Here is a 22,562-nt window from a genome sequence, read left to right on the forward strand (position 1 = left end):
ATGAGAGGAGAGCTGAGAGCTGGCAGAGGGGGAAGTGGGGGAAAAAGAGTGCCAGCGAGCGAGCTGCAGCAGCCGAGGAGAACAGAGCAATACAGGCTGAGGAGCCTTCGCGTCAAAACCCCAGGCCGGTTTAGGGATGAGGCTTTGCTGGCTAGTCATATGCACGAGCTCGCAGACATGGGAAAACTGCGGAAAGCTGAAGGGAAAAACGTAATCCCATGTAATGGAAAATCTTGGAGAGAGAAAGGCAGCGTGGCCTTCGTCAGTAGGGAACGGCCCGAGAGGCACGCTGCTGTCCTCTAGCAAACAACGGCCAGCTCGAGGAATCCTGAAAAGTAAAAACTTAACTGGTTTTGGCAACAGGATGGAGAAATCAAAGGGTCTGTTTCCTTTCTGCCAAAAGACGTGATTTAGTTTATTGGACTGCATCTGAGGACTATCCCAATTGCATCAATCCTGAACTATCAGGAGGCTGGAGAAAGAGCCCGCTCGCTCTCTTTGGCATTTCTTGGGAATGCGTTGTATCACAGCAAGAAAAGTAGCTAACGCGACTGCCCGGTTTGCACAGCCTCCCTGCCAGGGACATGACAGACAGCAGCAGTATCAGGGTTTTACAACAGCACAACCAAGGAGATTTTCAAGTGTTTCAGCTACAGTACTTCTAGAAGTCAGTCAAGTCGTCTTTTAAATAAGTAAGGGCTTCAAAGAACAAGACACTGCTTTGCTTTCTAATAAAATAGCTTCAGAGAGGGGAGCAAAATATATTTGTACTTCAGTTCTTCCCCCTCCCCACCGAGCTTAGTTTCCACAACCTGTAGAAATACAGATACAAATGACTTAGGAACATAGCTCCCACCATGATTTCAGATTGCAGACTTTATGCAAGGTACAGCCTGGATAAGCTCTGGACTTGTGAAAGTTCAACGCAGTACAAAATGTTACAACAGGAAATTTAAATAATTATATTTGGCATTGTTAAATTAGGAAAAAAAAAGAGCAAACACAAATCCTCAGGAAAGAGTCCTAGTATGAAGAGATGAAGCATAAACAATATAAACCCCTGAAACTTCCTGAGAGCATTAAAAATTTAGTATTTTGAGGCAACAATTTCCCTGATTATGATGGTAAATGTAGTAATGGAGGAAAAAAACAGTCAATCTTGAGTTTTAGCAAAAAAACACCCATTGAAGTAATTCTCCCTAATGTTATTTCCATTTTAGCAGCATGGTTTTTCTAAGCTGTTTTTATTTAGTCTGCCTCCAGGTAACTACAAGGAAAGAACAGCTAACTTGATACTATAGTAGTTATTTGATGTTTGCCCTTATAGTTGAAAGAGGCATTATCAAGTCTGAAATAGTATCACTGCAACCATTACACCCGTATACCCATATTGCTTCAAAAATCAAGTTTATTTTCCTAATCTTTGACATGAGTATTCTGATACTTAGCTGCTTATCAAGAGCCTATGCAATTGCACTAATAGATAAGGAAAAATAGAAATGAAAAGAGAAAATATTTGAGAAATGTTTTGTGATATGCATTTGCTTTTGTTTACAGAAAGCCAAAGAGGAAATGGATTTTTTTACTATTCCTGGCTCAAACTTTCACCTAAATTACCTCTGTTTTTTCAGTGTGCCTGAAATTTCCCATTAAATGAACCTGGAAACACTATGATAAATCTTGCGGTTTAGAGCAGAATAAATTCTAACAAATAAGTTTGTAATCTCAAATCACATCATGTATCCAAAAGAATGCACTGAAAGGAGAAGGATATATAGGGACAACTTTTCCTAATTGAGCTCTGCCCCTGGCAGAACATCAACATGCCATTTCTGTTTCAGGACACATCTTCATTGCATAAGTAATCTCAACTCTCCTACGAGGACGTTTATTCAATCCTTCTTCCATGCACCCAAAAGCCTCACCACTTAACCCCTTTCCTCTTCCCCCCTTAAAACCAAAAAACCAAAAACAAAAAAAAAAAACAAAAACAAAAAACAAACAAAACAAAACAAAACTAAAAAAAAACACCTTTAGACCAGGGATCATAGGTGTTTTAAACCTAGGTCTGGCTAACTGTGGACTCTGAGTAGGCTGGCCAAGGCAAACATAGATAAGTACAGAAACAGGAGACATAATAACCAGTTTTTCCCCTCGTGTACATGCAAAACTAACTTGAGACTGTCAGATCTAGCTGCCAATGACAGAGGTTGCTTCTGCATGGAAAACAAAACTTTCCTGATGGCTAGAATGCACATGGATATCCTAACTTCTAGCTAGGCTTTTTATATGGCTGTAACATCCAAAGGCTTTCTCATCAAAAAATAAAAAAAGCCCAAAACATTAGTTTACAATATTCTTTCAGAACTAACAAAAACAATGCACTTACACACACACATGCATATATATATCTACGCATAGACGTGTAAGTATATAAACATAACATACTTCCTATGTGCACCTGGGTCATAATCTTGCAACACATGCAGGCAAAACTTGCATCCAGGTTCAAATGGATCAGGCTGCCAGGAGCGTTAGGTACTAAACCACCTTAAAAATTAAAGGTATAACTTCAATATATTACTACATTATTACTCCATCTTGTCTACTGTTTTGCTTCTGATGGCAACAAAGATCAGCTCTATCTACTTCAAGTGAAGCAATTTTCTTCTGTATCCTGTACAAGTCAGATGTTGTCAAGACTTTTTTTTTTTTTTTAATCACCCCATCCCCAAATAAACCAGCAACAGTTCTATGCCAAATTTTTCAGAAGAGGCTGAAAATTCCTTTAATGCCATCTTGTTGAGCTACTGCATCTTTATTGACAGTGGCGTGGTTAGGCTGTTTAGCAGTAATCCATCAGGATTCACATCTTTCTAATGCTTCCTAGGATGTTCTAAGTTACCTCTGCAGAAGAGAGAAAGGACAGAGCTAGGAAGAGTGCTGAGGGGTCATCTAGTCCACTCCTCTGCTTGCCCCAAGGCAGGACATCCAAAACGTTCCCAACGGATATTTCCCTGACTTATTCTTAAAACCTGTCAGTAGTGGAAACTTGCCCAGGGCAAGCTATTAGATTAATTTATTACAGTGCTTTAGCATCCTCAACACTGCGAAGCTGTTGTTGGTGTCCCCCCACATGCCTATCTCTTTTGCAGCAAATTAAGTACAAGACCTCTTAGTCTATCTCCAGCATATATTGCCTACAATTTCCTCCTTTTCTCCTCATGGAAAACCTTCAATGCCTCTGAAGACAAGACTCTCCCTATCATCCACTTTTTTTTTTCCCCCAAACAGAAACAATTGCAATTCCTTTGCACTTTTCTAGATGCCTCTCCATGCCCAAATCAGGGGGGCATGTCAGCTGAAACTGCTCTAGGATTAAGAAGCGTGCCCACTGCGGTGAAAAGAAACTCCAAGTAATAAAACCTTTTCATCCCATCTGTGGAAAAAAAAAACAACCTGTAATACATATTTTAGGAATTGGGGCATCTGACATTCTCAGCTAGATTTCTAAAAGATCAAGTGTTATCTCCTGTAACTTTTAAAAGTTACTGAAACTATTTGGGTAAATGAGGAATAACGTACCTACTATTTGTTAAACTCGTATTTAAAAAATAAGATTTTAGTGTGCAGGATTAAATATTAAAATTGTATTCTCCTTCTACACTCCTTTTTTCTTTCTTTTCTTTTTTTCTTTCTTTCTTTTTTTTTTTTTTTAAGACTTCAGAGGATCATAGGAAAAACTGACATATTAATGGCATATCAACTCTAACTTGACTAAACAAGAAACCCAAAGAAAACTTATCAGGTAGGTTTTTCTAAAGATTTCAACTTCCTATCATCTCTTCCCTTGCTCTGTTTTACGATGTCCCTTCGATTTCCACTTCCCTACTACCCACTCAATTTTTCTGAATACCATCACAACACTCCTCTCCAATTTACTTCCGAGAAGATACAATCTAATGGGTAATTAGAAACACAAAAGAAAATTTAGGAGTAACTATTTTCCCTGAGCGGCTTCCCTCCTACTGGAATATTTTGCTGCTCTAATGCCTACAGGGCTTGTCCTCTGTTGCAAGAGGACAAAGAAAACAGACACTTTGAAACTGTATCTACCCAAGCCACAGTATTTTGCAAAAAGCTACAATGGTTCTACCGAATCTTGGAAACTTGCAGCAAAGCAGGTGAGATCTTGCTCAAAAAGTAACTTTTTGTTCTTCAACTCTATGGCTAGAGACCATAATAATAATAATAATACCTGTGAATCCTGATTTTCCTAATTCATAACGTATTTCACATTAGCAAATTACATTGAAAACACAATTATAACACACTACAATTGCCACCACTACCGCCAGTCATTTATGCTTTTGAATCATTAGCAAGCAAACACTAAAGATCATTAAACTAAATAAAAAAGGGAAATAAACTACAATATTCATACATGATCAACTGTATTAAATTATAAATAAAAGTACAGAGTCATTTTAAATAGGGGGGAAAACTGCAAAGTTTGTTTATACAAGAGTCTGGTCCTCTTCCAAGTTTCGCGTTCCAGCCTGAAAATAACTTCTTAAAACAGCTGTCAGGTTTTTGTGGGGAGGGAGGGTATTTTACCAGCAAACATGATCTTTCTTTAGAAGCGCCCAAGTTATCATGGCTAGTATCTTGTGCTTCACTGAGAAAATTCCATTCATTTGTGGCCCATAATATCTACAGCCAGGAATGTAAAGGAGCAGCCAAAAGGGAAGGTTGTCTCCATGGAGAGACCCCAGCATCTGAACTTGGAAACAGAGAAGCACCATCATTGCCATGTTGAGGGTAGTGCTGACCATGGGAACCGACCGTCTCGCATTGGACCAAAAATCAGCAATGAGTCTTCTTTTCACTTCAGACTCCTTTAAAATATATTTTCCCAACAAATTCTTAGTTACTAAGTGGGTTTGACAAAGAAGAGAAACCCTGCAATGTATTCTAAAACCAAGTAATTAAATTCCAAACCTCATAGTACTGAATTTTTTAAAGGTAAATATGAAGGAACTCAGCAACCTACAACTCATGCAATAAACATTCAGATTAGAGATAAATCAAAAACTCCCTGTTCCTCCACCATGGAAATACGTTCACATCTGAAGTAGAATTCATGCGAACAGTCACATGTCTGTATCTGTAATCAAACTAGCTAAACATTAGTGAGATAAATGTAATGAAGCAGTCATTTATTTTTTCTTTACACGGGACAAGTGGAGGGTCCCCCTCCAACCTTTTAAGGGTCTTGGGATTTAATTAAGGGACAGTCTATTTAAAAAAGCAAAAAGCATCTTGACCATACCCTTGCTGCTGCAGTGTGCGTTTTCCATCCCCAGTGTTCAAAAAGCTACATTCTGTTTCAGAAAATATTATGAATATTATGAATTGCCCCAAATACATGACAAGTAGCCTTCACTAACTGGAAGGAGGCAGGCGTAGGTAGTGGTGCTACAGGACAGTGGTCCCTTTTCTTTCAGGACACATACCTTTAAGCTCCTGCTGGACTCCAGAGTGTTCTGGACCATTAAAAAATGTCTCCCTTCCTCCCAAATAATGCCACTTGAAAATCCTCTTAAAAAAAAAAAAAAAAAAAAAAAAGAAGTCTTTAAAACCTTGAAAAAAAAATAGAGCTCATGAACAATTTCCCTTTCTAAGTCTAGAGGCAGAACAGTAGGTTCTTAACACGAGTGTGGGAGCTCAAAACTAAATTAAAAGAGGCAGATGAGTAACTTGGGAAATGCCACTAAGCGACTCTGCCACCAAAGCACAGGAAAACAAAAAGAATATTGGATTGAATTATGAGAATCTGAGTAGGAGAGAAAGTCAACATTGTTCACTGCAAATACTGTATCTACCTATACTGGTGAAGAGATTTTATATGCTTCCACATCAAACCCTCAATTCTTAATCCTGTTATTGAAACAAAGATGTTTATCTCCAGAGTCTCCCTGATCTCTCCACATACCAACATCTGAACACAAATTTACATTTCAAAGAATAACAGTTAGAGGAGGTTAAACTGATTTATTTTATCAAATAAAAATTACATAATAAAAAGAAAGAAGATAAAAATGTCACACAGGTCTTAAATTACTTGTAAACAATTTATATTGCCATGCTAAAAAGGGAAAGTAGAGTTCTTCCCTATATTCTCCCTTACCTTGACATGAGTGGAAAAAAAGCAATAGAAAGAAAAGATGGGAACATGACTGCATAGGAGAAAATGTTCCCATCTCAGAACAAAAAGGGCATTTACAAGCAAACAGTGCCCAAGATGGAATTATCTAATACACTCCCCACATCCCATGGAACAATGATACTAATTTTAAATACACAATATTTAGTCTATTTAGCTCATTCTCAGTAGCAAACGTCTGGATTTCTGACCAGCCTCAAACCCAGAGTGTTGGGAAAATCGCTGACAACAAAACTTTAGTACAGCTTTTTATAAAAAAATTAGCTCAGTACCCTACCTCAGCACATATAAACTTTTTGTGTTGTTCTATCACGAATACATGTTAGAAGTGAACATAACATAACACTGGTAGGGATTTTAACCTGTTTTTTTGGTAGTTAGGTAGTAGAAAGCATCATAGTACTTTCACTTACAGCAAGCCAACACTTCACCATCATATTTTAGGGATAAGACTGGTAAATCTCACATAGAAAAAGGAGGTAGCAACAGCTTGTACTTCACAGAACAGGAAACTGGAGGAAGCTATTCCAGCAGCTTTATTAGAGCACACAGGAACACTCCAAACACTAACACATCTGACCACAGATGTGGCTGACGTTTGAGTAAGAGTTACCTCCTCCAGAAGATGATTGAATGGGTATTTCAGAAGAATAATACCTTCAGACAGTCAAATGTCTAGACAACTGTTTTTCAGGAATGAGCTACATAAGTATAGATGAGGAGTTTGTTCATCAAGAAGCTAAAGATAGGGATGCTAGACAGACTTTTCAACCAAGCATTTGCCTCTGTCTTACCACAGACCACAGTATCTATGCAGAAGGAACAAAAAGTTGGTCCATACTACTTATTCTAATCCATACTAGTTATTCTAGTCCATACTGATCTTTACACTTTGTGAGCTGTGTCTACGAGATAGAATTTCCCCCTCTTGACAAGCAAAGGGCAAGAGCAAATATATGAGAGCAACATTTTATCCTCAGGCTGTTACAGTCCAACTACATATTAGCATTAAAAAAAAATCTAAATTAATATATATCAATAGACTTGTTTTAGGCTTTCTTGGAAGTAAGGGATTTTGAAGAGGCTTTTCTTCAGTTTACAAGGTGTGGTAAAGCCACACCAGGAAAAAAAGTCAACTATGCTCACAAAATGACAACTATTCCTATTCCCTACAAGTTTCTAAAAGAGTCATCATCAGCTCAAATATAGGAATGGGATTATTGTCGGTTTTCCTAGATTATGGCCCAACATTGAATTCAAGTCGCCATCACCTTCCTTCCTTGTTTCCACAGCGCATACACCATGCACTGCATGCAGTGCGGCAGCACATCTGGATTAAGTTACTATCTAGCTGTTCCCTGCCTGCTGCTGTGCAGGAGCGCGTGCCTCGCTGGGGCTCGGTGCCACCCGCTCCTCATCACCTCCCAGGCCCCGGGAGCAGCAAAGACTTCTTAATTAATTCAACATTGCTTCTTATATGAGAAAGGTTTCATTAGATAAATAATGATCACAGGATTAACCCTGTTAATAAGCTTTAATATCAGCTACAGTTCACCAGCAAATTTTCCATAAGATCACCTTCTATTAGTCATCGCAAAATGAAATACCCTCTGAAGAGACAGCAGTGTTAAAATTTAAAATGTGCATTTCTAAAACAAGGGGGCAGTAAAACGTCTTACAAATACTCTCATCCATCCTTTTTTCAGTCTCAGAGTCTGTGTTTATAGCTTTTACTCTCGTACTTCACATCCATTTTACACCAAATCACCTAAATACAACCGCAATGACTTTTAGAACACTATTTGATTTACTTATATTTGTGAAAGTCATTTGTGGCATTTAGAACTGTGGATATACTCAATGTATATAAAATGCAGTTTCTAAATTGAGTTTTACATATTTTTCTACACAGGTTATTATATTACCACAGTGTCTTGAAGACAGTCACGTCATCCACATGCATGCACACACAATCACACAGCATCCACAAATCAATCATTCTCTTATTAAAAAGTAACAGGCTCTTCTTGAAATGAAAGAAATTGTAACTGAAAATTTTAACAAAGAGTATCATTTGAATCAGGAAGATTTACTGTTTAAAAAGTTGCACAAAACATCAGTGGGGCACGGTTCACCTCCCAGACTAAGCAGTGCGAGAATTAACAAAAGCCTTTGCTCTGAACGGGTTAGACAAATAATGCACTTTCAGCATAATATAACGCAGCAAAGCTTTCTCTGCTGCAGCAGCAGCAGAATAACTCACACAGATTTACAACTCTCTTTCCTGTGTAGTTGCCTACAGCTGATATTGGGTGGCATACAAGTCAAATAATCATTTAAACTAAGTCCCAAAATACACACACAGCATATCTAACTGTTTATAAGATATGCTAATTTAAAGATGCACTGTGAAATGTGGAAACCTAGCAAATATTCAGAACACTTATTTTTAAGTTTTAAGATGACTTCCAATCTTCTCTCCAAATGACACGATTGAATACAAAAACATTTCCCCTGAAATCCTGAAAGAGCTAAATGCTTGACAAACATGCTGCATTTTAAATATAGTCACACCATGCATGCATTTTTATAACATTTAGAAAACACCGTGTCAATCAAAACTATTTTCTGTATGGTCTGCTACAGCTGCATTACCTGGTTACAGATACAAAATCACCACGGCTGTTGAACAGTAAAAGGCATGGCCAACCCGTCTCTATCGCAGAGCAAGACTAAGTGTCAAGGCACAACAGCAGTCCCCGGGGCGCGGAGCTCAGAGGCTCGCAGCAGCACCTTCCTCCCTATAGCCTTTGCCTGCAGGACCCACAAAATGCCATTCCTTAGCTCCCTTCTCCCAGCACCTACGGCAGCTCACAAAGCAGGAGGCCGCGGGCTCGGTTACCGCGACCGTGCGTACCACTTGACCACACGTCCACTTTCGAGGCTGCCGTGCTGCTTTACAAGAGATCCGCTCCTGAAAGACGCCCGGCTGAATCAGACCGGTCCAATGATGGCTGAGGTCAAACACCCTTGGAAAAACTATCTCAGATGCTGCTCCCACCTTCTATTAACCACATGCACATTTCCTCAAGCTCCTTATTAAATGTGGATGCCTAAGCAAAACTATTTTCTTAAAATGCCACCCATTTGATGAGGAATAGGCCATTAGTCATACACAAACTTAGCACACCCCTCAGGCTGATTAACCATGATTCACGTATCTGTGAATTTGCAAAACAGATACTAGCCCTAGCTGGTACAATACGTGGCAGCCTACCGTGGCCTAGATGCTCTGACCACGTGAGATCTATTGCTCAAGTTTAAGATCTATCGCACCCATCAGCTCCAATTAGCTCACAAACTTTAAGGTTTTGGTCTCAGTCTTCAAACCCAACCTACACTCAGGGCTGAATTTCTAGCTACGAATTGGAGAGAAAATACTCTTGCTTGAAGAGATCCAGCCATAAAATGAAGATTTAAAGAAGTTTTTCTAAAGGAAAGACCCCCCCAAAAAAATCCTCTTCAAAAATTATTTACTACGTAAGATGACATTTATACAAATATTCCTATGTCCTCAATAAAAAACAAAACAAAACAAACTAATACACACAACATAAAATGGGCAATATACAGTCAAAAACCCCAAAAGAAACCACTGTTTGTTTTTTGTTCTCAAAAGCAAGACACGGACTCCCCCAGGAAACACACTAATCATATAATTATTGGCATTAATTACGTGGAAGGTTTTTATGCCTACAATGATACACAACAACACAAAACCTTAAGATAAAGGAAGTGATCAGGTTCCAAGTCATCAGAGAAACCAAAACCAGCACTGGCAAGATTACTGGAACACTAATATACATCCAATAATACGCCTTTTATTTATTTGAGGGCCTAAGCTGAAGGTTACGGATAGGTCATTTTACTCTTTGATGAAAGCTAATAAAAAGACATACGCATTTTTCATAGTCATTTCAATGGACAGGATGTCAAAACGAAACATTCCTTTTTGCTTCAGTGGACAAAGTCATATACAGTGATATGCAGACATCTGAATTAAACTTAAAGCTTTAAAGACAATAAATCGCAAAAGACAAACCATCCCTGTAAAATAAATTATTAGGATTCTTAAGACTGGGATTTCCACTATGGTCTCTGGCAATTTGCACTGGCTATGGGTATCTAGGGTTCGCTAGTGCCTTCAGAAAAATCCAATTTTGAAAGGTTACATTTATAGCATTATGCCTCATCTCTCAAATATACCTGTGCTGCACACGAGACATGTCAGCTATGCTCTGACAGCAGCAAGCCTTAGTCACATGATTAAGATTATGGATATATTTGTATCTCATAAAAAAGTACTGGGAAATAGCTGCCTAAAAACCCCGTTTTAATTTTTTTTACAACAGCACCGAAAATTAGATTGCAGAGTCATAAGTATTACTGTTGGTAAAAGTTATTTTTTAATCAAGTCTTTAGTTTTGCCATGACCCAATCGGATAAAGCAGAGATCGGATTGCTCAGAGCAATGAGAAGGGACATCCAAGCTCTGCTGCTGTGAGCCCGAAGGTCTACACTGTAACAGCCATACTCATATAAGACTGTTTTTTGTAAATAATGAACGGCAAATACAACTCAGATGGAATATTTTCTCATAACAAGCATCCTAAAGATGCACGTATTTACTGAATGGATATATGAACATATGAAATGAATATGTATATATTCAAAGCAAATATATAAAAGCAAATAGCTCACAACACTTTTATGTAAAAAAGATTTTTAAACCTACTTGTGAAAAACTATCATAAACTACCAATTTAAAAATAAAGTTTCCACCATGGGTAAGAAAATGCAGCTTCAGGAAAGCCCAGCACCCCTGTTGTCCCTTTGTTTACCGCTCTGTACCCACAGAAAATTCCAGCGACAGCAGTATTTCATAAACTGAGACATACATTAGTTTTAACACCTTCAGCAGAAGAAATTCAATTCCTGATCAGTGTGAAGTCCAGAAACTGGAAGTGAAGGGTTATCTTAAATGGTTTATTGCGATTATAAAGCACTTAATACTGAATTTTCTTATTCTCATGTGATATTTTTAAGCAGTGTCCCACTTGTAGTCGATGCTGCACTGCCAAGCGGACTTCCTAGAAACACAGACAATACTTCTTAAGCATCAAACTGTCCAAACAGAGGAAACGTTTCCTCCTGATTTCCAACTTCAGCACTGGTCCTGTCAGGGCCTGAGGATTTCCAACTAACTCTGCAGCTGCTTACCTTTCATCCAAGTCAGTCAGAAGCTAAAGACACTTACAGAAGAGTCTTCACATATCCTTTACGCGGAGGTTAACAAAAACTAAATGGAGGATTTTGATTTCAAAAAACTATCAGCAACAGCTACACAATCAGTGAAGCATCCTGGCTTTGACTGGTAAATATGAGTAGAAATGTCAGCAGTGTTAATATACTGTAAAGAGAAAGTAACTTTTATTTAGTATATTAGGTATAAGCATTCAAGTTCAAAGTTACTTTGAAAAATAACAAGATTCCACTTCTGCTTTTAACATCCATGTTAACCTAATGAAGGCAAAAAACTAAGCATCCAAAAGAAAAAGTTCTCTTATATTTCCTGCAAGATGAATCAGTATTTCAAATACGGGGCTTTTGTTTCAGTTAAAGACTTTTTTTTTTTTTCTTTTTACTTAAGCACAGTCAACCAAACTATTACCATTTTGGCCAATAAAACACATATGAACAGTTGTTAATATTGCTGGTGTTTGATTATCAATTAGTTTTGCTTTCCAGTCCCTCTTTCTCTCTCTCTATTCGGGGGGGGGGGGGGGGGGGGAAGGGGGGGAAAAGAGAAGAAAAACAGAAATTTTTCCACCAAGGAAATTAACCAACCCATAAATTAACAAGATAGAAGGAAAGTGAATCTTCGTTCTTTTATTTCATACACAGCTGGCTGCAGGTGCTCTTCAGCTCTCTTTCCAAGTGTCCCCTCTCCTCCTATGCGACAGGAGGACCTACAGTTTAAGGAAAAACACAGTGCCAGGAGGAGTACCTGGCCGTCCAGCCCATGGTAATGTTTACACAGGTTAATTTGAGTTAATTTCAGAAGATGGCTGAAGAAAAAAAGCAAAAGAAAAAAGGACTCTTGCATTAGCAGACAATAAACATGTTACTGGAGTAGAAAAATACATTTTCCTTTTTTTTTCACATTGCTGCATATAGTAAGAAGTAAACAGCAAGAAAGGGCCCATCCACAAGCTAGGGCACTTTATTTTTCTGCTAATTCCTCTTCTGTGTTCCCATTTTGGGGATTTTATCATGAGCAAAGCTACTTCATGACAGATGCATGATTTCTAAATTTATCAAGTCAAGCTGAAGACAACAGCATTAGAAATGCAACAGAAGGAACAGCAAATGCTCTCAGTGAAAAAATGTCTTAAATATATAATCGTTGTCAATTATAAGGTGTGCTAACAATTTCCACATTAAGTTACTGTAATAAATACAATTCCAAAACGTTTCCAGGCAATTGTAAGGGGTATTTCAAAAACTGAGGGATGCTAGCTCAAGGCTGTCTAGAATATTTTGCTCCTTCACAAAATATTCGGAGCCATGAAAGCTATCCTATCCCTAAAGCCATATATTTAGTAGGTCTAATGCTTAAATTAAAACATTTTTGAATACAATGAAAGAGAATACTCATCAGACAATTCAGCTTGGAAAGGCAGCACAGACTTTAATACAGTCCAACGCTGATAAATGCCTTGCAAGAGAAGTTCACCTCCAGCCAAATCTTTCCCATTGCCTAAGCTTGTACCAGTACCGAACATGATATCTGGGAGAAGAAAAAGTTGGTAACCCTAACGTACAATCTCCAGTCTGCAGTTCTTTTGCAACTGTCACTTTGCATTTTCACAAAATATTACTTGGAAGTAAGCAACTGCACTTTCATAAACCACATGGCTCTGATTTAAATCAAATTCCATCAATTTCCTAGCAATCCAATGAAACGGGCATGTGAACGATACAAACTCCTGCGATAAAAATCCGCTAAAATGTGTTAATGTAATTATATTGACTGCTTGGCATCTTTGCAATAGCAACTCCTATTGGAAGGTAAAAATTTAAGGGTTAGGATTTTTTCCCCCTTTTCAAAGGACAGAAATGAGATTGAAAATAGTCTAAAAATAGCACAGAATTTTCAAGTGTCAGCTGTAACGGTAATATGAATAGCTGTCTCTCCTTACAGAACGAGGATGAATGGAGTGAGCTTGCGATTCAGGACCAGAGATGTGGCTTAATCGCAAACTGTACATGTGGAAAATAATTCAAATTTACTAATTTTACTAGTATTTCAGGACAACCTACAGCAACTTTACATGCACTGAAATGGTACTGTATTTTAGAGTGGTGAACCTAAGTTCTCATACTCTTTGCACGTTAGAAGGAAAAGTACATATTATGAAATAACTGCAGAAAATTTTAAACAACCCATTCAAATCATGCATTGTCATGACAAAAGATGAACATAAATAATATGTCTTTGACTGTGTTTTGTCTTTTCCATCAATCTTTTTCCCACAAAAGCTACAATATCAAGGCTTTTATTTAAAGCATAAGAAGCACTCCTGTATTTAAGTAGTCTCTCACAGATATCTGAAGATTTACTGTACTGAAGTAGACAGAAAGAAGGAAGAATGGAGCTCATGCTTCTCATTTGGAAGGATATCTGTTTACATTGCAATAACTATTTTCTGGGTAGCCAAAGACAGAAATCTAAAACAAATATATAGACTCTGCAGATGATGACTAGAGAATGCAGCAGAAGCCGCGGCATCATTCTAGTATTACAGGACCTCTGATTTTAAAGCTGATCTTTCCCATGTTCTTGCAAACTATCAAAACCGTTACTCCGCTCTGTACGGCTTACATAAGGATGAAACAGGCAGGGCTGCAGCATACTACGATCGCACTGCAAGTAGGTACGTTGACTTTGTTCTTACCTGTTTGCTAACGTCGTAACGCACAAATTGAAACTGGATTCCACTTTGTTAAACAAAATAAATGGTTAGAGCCAGTCTCTGTCCCTAAAACCTACAGAGGGGAGAATCTTATACAGATACTGACTATACTTACAAGTAACATGTTGTTGTTTATAAGCAAACTGTCCCTGAAGTATGTTATCAAAACTCACAAACTCAGAAGTTAACTTCCAAGTTTCCTGTAAGTAACAAAAGCAGCTCAAGTGCAAATGTTTTTAAACAGAGATATTTTTCCACTTGGCCTTCCATAAAATCAAGAGGAACTCTGTGAATCTTTCTCAAAATTCTGAGAAATTTACCTTTCTGCAGAGGCACAAAATTTTCTTGGCAGTCATCAGTATTAATACACAAATGTGCAAATATGTAGGTTTACTTTCAGAAAACATTATGTCATTATGCCTTGTGAAATATTTAGAATGCTCAGTAATCACTAGGTTTTCACACAGTTATTTCTTTCATTTCTACCTAGGAAATAAATATATCTACACCAAAAGAAGACTTGGACAAGAAACAAGTTGAGCAACTACATTCACTATTTACCTCCCTCTCTTTTTGCTATTACACTGTGAAACTACAGATGAAGTCAAAATGTTAAATCTATGTAAATCTAGTTCTTCCTGGAAATATGTCTTTATGCAAATTACCTCTAATTATAATTCTTTATCTATTTTTACATTCATGCTTTTCTCATTCTTAAGATAACATTGAATACTTTCTATCTTAAAATACAGGACAGAAGTCAATCTGTGTATGATATTTTATTTTCAGTCTCACACTTCAAAGTATCATCGTGAACTATCATCTCAAAAATAACAGTTAACAGATAAGAGTCAGTAAAATGTATAAACTGATTATTCACTAAAACTCTTCTTCCTCAGTTACTCAACACTTAGAATTTTGGTTAGTGGGAAAATGGAAACACACACGAATGCTTGCTCTGTTATTACTTAAAAAAATAATTGACGTTTCTTGGATATATCAGCTACTGCCTGACTTTCAAATTAGTATCAGAAAACATGAAATCGAAAATTACCATTACTGTCACAGATTAGGTTAATACATACAAAAAGGCTCTATCGGAAGATTTGCATTTATGGACTATGACGAAACTAGATGCTGAACAGGAAGAACTGCACGGCGGATGGAAGGAACAAAACAAACAAGCGCACTAATCTCCTGCTCCCCAGTCCCCAAAATCCTCACTAGCTAGAGGCTAAAGCTGCTATTAGCCACGTTGCAGGTTAACGATGAATCTGCGCAGACCTCTCTGCAGAGTCGGCCTGTTGGCATAAGCACAAGCCTTCTAGATTTACACTGGGCCCAGCATGCAGAGCTCAAAAAGCTAAGGAAAATTTTCATCTTATTTTCATCTATCTATGAACTTTGAGAAGCATATGACAGCTACAGGTTCTCTACGTGCAGGCACGGTAAAAGACAGAAAGATGGGGCAGACCAGGAAAACTTCCCTGCCGTCAGGATGTAAACACGGTCCCCCCGCCCCTGTTTCCGCAGCAGAGGGGAGGAAGGGAAGAAAAATTCAAAGACTTCTCTTTTCATAACTCTGTCGGAAACTTTTCTTTCAGGAGCACCAGCAATATGTTCCCTGTAACTTAAACCTGAGAAAGAAGTAGACTATTGAGTCACCAGGCAGAGCTGTAGTCCATGGTTTGCCAAGAGAAAAATCACCCCGTCAGTCAGAGGTTGTCACCATGTAAAAAGCTAGGCTATTTATGGAGAAATAATAGCGTTACTGAATTGGAAGAAAATGTTTCAATATTAGGTGAGACTGTGATCTGCAGAACTAACTTACTTTATTTAAAATGGCTTTAAAGTAAAGCAGATAAACCAGGCTTATGAAAAATCCTTAAAAGAAACATGGAGAAGAGTGAGAGGTAATTAATTAAGCTACTGATCTTTGCTATACTTTATCAATAACTGCCACTTCTTGCCATATGTGAACTGGCGCGTTTTCATGCACTGAGTACTGTGAAAGTTGACCTTAATCATGAAACCTTGAATAATTCAATTTTGCTAGCCAGGTGACAGAGTGACACAAAATCTATTTATGATTTTTCCATGATGAAGCAAAGAGCAATCACACACACAATGTTTCTGTATCTTCAAGGGCTTCTAAAAGAACTTGCTTGCGACAAACTGAACAAAAAGATACCTTGCTGCAGAGTGGTTGAGATTTTTTTTTTTAATGAGAACTCAAATAATAAATACTATTATTAGAGTAACAGCATATATACAGATGCCCCAAATGAAATTATAGTTCCATTGTGCTGGGCTCCATAAACACAGAGAACGCATTCTTGCCCCAACAAGCTTATATATTTTGAGCATTCAAAAAAGATGTCAGTGACCCTGATATTTCTGGAAGATTTTCTGGCTGATGGGTAAATAGCAATATCGTGACATCATAAGTAACAAGAAAGAGAAATGCAAACATCCAAGAAAGGCAGAGCAAAACAAAAAGATTTCCTCAAGCAGAATTTTTTCTATATCCTGAAAAGGAGAGAACTCTCCGACCCGGCAGGGTCCAGAAGAGAGACATTTCTGCCCTAATCTCAGGTGCCATGTGACTGTTAGCACCTCACAGTCTTTAATACATTTATTTCCTAGGAAACTCAACAAGCAAGAAAACAGAAAAATCGAGTTGTCTAAAATTCTATGAAAAACCTATTATGGGAGATAAACTTGAACTGAGCTCTCTACGCTTCATGTGTTGGCCTCAAAAATCCTTAGGACATTGCTCCCCTGTGCTCCCCCCACAACCAAGTGGATCACAGTTGCTGGGAAAACAGAAAGCATAACATGATCCTAAACAAACAGCGGTCTGAAATAGGCAAAAATATTATAACGTCATCAATGTCTCTCTTTGCTTTTCGATTCGTTTTAAGTATCTTCTATTTAAGTCAGAACCACATGTGGGAAAATACTGGGCCCTTATTCTTGCCCTAAGGAGCCAAAGGAAGCATCATATCATTTGCCAATCAAAGGAGGAAGAAAGGATTTTTCCATTCTAAAAATTTCAGACTACAGAACTACAAAACAGCACAGGGAAAGAATTTTTACAGTTATGCCTTCTGCCTTCCAGAAAACAAGGACAGATCACTCGCTAATGTTGACTTTGCCTTAGAAAGATAATTATGACTACTGTAGCAGCTCAGACAATTAAGAGATAAATATGTTAGACATACAACACAAAAAATAGGATATCATTAAGATACCAAAGGTTGAAAGGAAGCTGAGAAGTAAAGTACCAGTGGGGAAATAAAGCTCACGGCTGTTATCTCGACAGCACTTCAACACTTGAAAAGAGTACTAGCATCACATAATTAAATAACCACAATAAACTTCCTCTTCTCTATCGCTACTAACAACTAATTCTCAGGGAGGCACAACCCGCTTGGTGAGGAGGGCTTCCTAACACAGTACCTCCGTTGACAAAACCGAGTGGCTGCTAGGCAGAGGGCAGTTAGGAGGTAAAATCTCAGTTCACTACAGAAATCTCAGAGCTGCTCTGTAACAAAACCTGCCCTGCAGCATGTTTTAAAATCCAGCCTCTGCTATCCTGTGGTACTGCTGTTATATTGCCTGTATTGTTGACTTCTCACTGTTTTGTTCCTGATTTCATATACCTATCAGCCCTGTAACTTGTCTGTGAAAGGAACGTATTGAGGAAAAAGGAAGAAACGGGTAACTGTGCTGCACACAGTGTGCATCATGAGCCATCCGGGCAGAGCCATCATGAGGGAAAGGGACTACATATTCGACATCCCTGCATACAAAGGTGTGGCACAGCTCTGCTTGGTTTGACAGCACACACACACACACAGATTTTCATTTCTACAATTATATACCGTACTGGTAAGAGAATGCAAACTAATTACAGTTCCACCACAAAATACGGATGGGGAAAAAAAAATAACAATGAACCCATATTCCTTGTTAAAGTAATTCTTACCAGTTTTTCCAATTTCCTTCATAGCTATATTTCAGAGCAAAAAGAAACCATTATAACATCAACCCGCAAACAAAGCACACTCTGGTCTTATCTAGATTGCATTTTAGTTTGTTCACCTGTAATATCCTGGCTACAGCAAGACCTGTGAAAGGCACTCAAAGCTGCAAATCTGAACGTAAGTGTCACCAACCTATTCAAGAAATGGCAACCTACGTCTTCTGGCAGAAAACATAAGACAGAACAGAATTCTGAGAAAAAACAAGAAACACTCCTGGGTTGGGGAATAGCTGTTCTATACAATGCTCTTGCGGTCTTCTGAAAAATCTAAGTAAATAAATAAACAAACAAATAAATAAATAAATGTTAAGAGCAGTACCACCAGTCTCCACAAGTAGGTTAACGTCACTTTGTGATTAATGACATTGAGGGGAGCTATAAACCTAACGAAAATACTTAATTTTAATCCGTTACTACAACACGGCCTTCACACTGTGTCTAGCAATAAAGTTGGATGGAAGATGAACAATGAGAGCTTAAACATCACAGGGCTGTCTCTCTGCAATGTATTCAAATTATTTTTACCAAAAAGGCAAGATTCCATTCAGAATAATGGGAGTTTTCACATCTGATCTTTTTTCTTGAAAGTATGTTTCATCTAAAAGACATCAATATTAATAATTTTCAAATAAATCAATTCAATCTGTATTTTTTAAAAGTTAAACAGAAAGCTGAAGTCTAGGGACACATCTGCTTCAGCTACATTGCTTCCAGCTATCTATGTAATTACTGGTATTTTCCTCCCCATAAGCCTCTCATTTCATCCCTGTTGCCTTGTGCATATGGATAGACAGTTTACCAAAAATAAGTATTAGTGACATATCAAAACAAGCTCCTGCCACAGGCAAGCAGACTGCCGTTACCACTTCTACCCTTCCACTGTTTTGCAACACACTCCCCTCCTGTCCTTACTCACTGACCTCTCTACAACCACTCTGTCCTCGTTTCTTACATTTATTGCAACAAATAAATCCCTCTTCCCCCATCACAGCGCTGTCCTATGGCTCCTTCAATTTCTTCCACTCAGTTTCCCACAAATCCTACACAAAAATGCGTACATATATAAACCAAATGAATAAACGAACTCATGTACAATATAAAGGGGTTGTAACATATTCCACTCTGATTTTCATTTGTCTGTTCCCCACTTTGGACTACAGCCACTGTAGAACAAATAAACCTCTGTGAGACAAATGCACAGCACTAAAGAAACAGACAGTTTTTCTGATGTCTGCATTCATAGTTTTATATGTCTACAGGGACAGACAATTAAACCCTCAACACATACAATCCTCCTGAATATACTTCTGAAGTACTACTATCTCTACTGGAAAGCAATCAAGGGTTTCATTTTAAAATGAATACTCCACAAAAGAATGAAAATTGGACCTCTATCCAAGCCATAAAGGGAATCAAATAATTCTTTATTTTCTTTTCCAAATTGCAAATTTGCAGTTTCACCCCCAAACCGTTAAATCTGCAGGAATAAGAACATCAGCTAGCTTAGTGAACCACCTGAGTAACTTTTTCCAGCCTAACTTCTAACTATAACAACTTGCTATCAAACTGCCAAATACACAGCGCTCATTTCTTTCTGTGAATCCAGCTGTCATTTTTCCCCCAAAGCTTTCTCAGTACCAACTCTTTCAGTGCCAAAAACTTTTCACAGATACACATAATTTTGCAAAACACATATGCTCTATGTATGGCACATGAAGTCAATTAACAAGTTTACTTACTGAATTAAAAGATGACACACTACAGTAAAACAAAACTCTTCTGGAGACAGCAAACACATCAACTTTCTCCTCCCTACTATGTGATACTCTCACAAGGAATTTTAAGGAGTTCTGAAGTCAGTGTATATTCCGAATACCCCAGAAGATCTTTCACACTTATCTCTCCATGACAGCTTTCAGGCTATAATCCCCATGAAGTTTCTGATCGCTAGCACATAGCGATTAACGTAAGACATGTTCAGGCTGCAGAAGCCAACAGGCAGAAGACACGCACTAGGGAAAATACATTAAATAAAAAAAGAAAGAAACCAGTACAAACTAAAATCACATACCTTTTAACTGATCAGCTACCACACTCTGACCAACTCGCTCAATCACCTTTCCATCCTCCATTTCATAACGGTCATCCAAATATTTTGCAGTAGCTTCTGAAATATGGACTTTTCCAGCCACCCCCAGCTGTTCCATTAGATTGGCCAAATTGACATCATTGGACCACACATCAAACTTGAATCTCCTCATTCCTAAAATGCCACACAGAACTGTCCCAGTATGAACACCAACTCTCATGTTCACCATTTCTTTCTTCTCTTGGCAAAATTGCTCAATAGCTTTAATCATACCTAAGCCCATTTCAATGCAGCAGTAAGCGTGATCTGCCCGAGGCTCTGGGCAACCAGCTACACAGTAGTAACAGTCTCCCAAAGTGCTTATCTTCTCGCATTTAGTGTCCTCACACAGCCGGTCAAAACGGCCAAACAGATCATTCAGAAGTCCCACCAGAGCATGGGCAGATTTATTTGCGCTCATTTTAGTGAAGCCAACAATATCTGCAAACAAAATGCTCACTTGTTCTATCTGCTGCATTTTAAAAGGACGGAATATTATGGGGGTTTTCTGTATGGAGGGCTTCTTCTTCCTGTTTTTGGGGCTTGAGGTGGAGTGACGTTTGACAGAGTTTTCACTTTCATCATCCCCTTGTTTCATTAAGTCATCAGCTATTATTCTTGGCATAACAGAATGAATCATCCTCTCTTTCAGGGCTTTTTCTACTTCCAAGTCTTTTCCATGCATGATTGATTGCCCCACTTTCAGGAATGTGCTTCTTGATCTGACTTCGGACATGATAAATAGATGAATACCGATTGCATGGATGCAGATGTGAAGGAAGGCTTTGCTCAACAGTTCCCAGTAAACTGCGCTGGCTCCAAGAGGCGTAAAACAGTTTTCATCACGGAAGTGATACCCAAAGGTCTCGAAGAGGACTGAGTAAGAGAGTCCCAGAAACAAGCTTAAATACAAGGGTAAGTGCATCACTGTGTAAAGCAACAAGAGCACTTCAATACACATAGAAAAACTGCCTACTTGAGAAAGGCAAGTGTCTGAGGGATTTGCTGGGGGAGTCTGGTTGGACATGTCACCGCTTCCTGAGATAGGTGTCAGAACCTGGAACTGTGGAGCAAGAGTCAATGCAAAAACCAGGAGGGTGAGCGTCAGCGAAGTCCACACATAATGGCGGGCATAAGTCTTGGTGAAAGTGAACATAAAAAACACTACACATACCAAGAGGAAGCACAGAGCTGGCACCATGAAAACAATCAGTTTCTCTTTCATGTGTATGCCAAAGTAGATTCCCCAGAGCAGACAGGCCACGCCAATATAGAAGAGGGCATAGCGAAACCTGCGCCGGGTCTGTGGGAAGCACCGCTCCATACAAGCCTCTTCCAGGTTGTTGGAGTCGAATTTGGGGTTCCACCATTTGGAGGAAGCCCTCTCGAAGAGCTGTGGCAGCTTCTTCTGCCGGCGGAGGCCACCGCCGCCGCCTCCTCCAGCTGCCCGGCGGGTGCCACCCGACTCCCCCGAGCTGCAGCTGGATGAGATGCTGTACTTGCAGTGCTTGGCCGAGGAGCAGCCCTGGTGCTGCCTGGGGTTGATTTTCACCGTCACGCTGTTGCTGTCTCCGCTGGAGTCGCAGCTCACCTCGGTGCTGTGGTGATGCAGCAGCTGCTGGTGCGGTGGGGAAGCCATGTTGTCAAGTCCTCCTTAAGAGCTTTGGAGGAGTTGGCTCTCGGGGCGACCCTCGCGGCGGAGTCGCTCTCAGTTGGCTCCCGCAGCGGCCGAGAGCGCGGGGGCCCGGCGGGGCAGGCCTGGCGCGCTCCGCCGCGCACCTTCCGAGCCGGGCAGGGCAGAGGCGGCGCCGGGGCGCGGGCAGCCCCGCATAGTCCCGTCGGCCGCGGGGCGCGCAGGGCCGGGCGCCGCCGCCCGCTGCTAGCCGGCGGCCGGGCTCCGCGCAGCCCCGCCGAGGCGGCGGCCGCTCAGCGCCGAGGGGGGGAACGGCGGCCCCCGCCGGGGGGGCTCCGCTCCTCCATGGCGGCGGCGGCTCACTGCGGGGAGGAAGCGCCGCGCCTCGCGGGCGCCCGACGGGCAGCGCTCCCCTCCCGGCCCCGGCCCCGGCCCGCGCCGAGCGCCCCGGCAGCGGCGGCCGCTCCCCGCCGACGGGGCCTTGGGCCCCG

General features: G+C 39.7%; 1 protein-coding gene across 2 annotated transcripts in view; it reads right to left on the reverse strand.

Moving 5' to 3' along the window:
• The window catches only part of ADCY9 (adenylate cyclase 9), a 96,394-nt gene extending 74,177 nt beyond the window's left edge, over positions 1 to 22,217 (reverse strand). Inside the window, exons 1-2 of one of the 2 annotated variants that reach the window (XM_062588361.1) lie at positions 21,731 to 21,761; positions 20,382 to 21,495 (exon numbers count right to left, since the gene is read on the reverse strand). In XM_062588361.1, the coding sequence (XP_062444345.1) occupies positions 20,382 to 21,465 (1,084 nt within the window). In that variant the 5' untranslated portion in view covers positions 21,466 to 21,495; positions 21,731 to 21,761. Of the gene's footprint in view, positions 1 to 20,381 lie in introns of both variants that reach the window. The other variant, XM_062588360.1, reaches the window with a different exon arrangement.
• Between the last annotated feature and the right edge of the window lie 345 nt (positions 22,218 to 22,562).

Source organism: Rhea pennata, chromosome 15, assembly GCF_028389875.1.
Source record: "Rhea pennata isolate bPtePen1 chromosome 15, bPtePen1.pri, whole genome shotgun sequence".
In the NCBI taxonomy this organism is placed as follows: domain Eukaryota; kingdom Metazoa; phylum Chordata; class Aves; order Rheiformes; family Rheidae; genus Rhea; species Rhea pennata.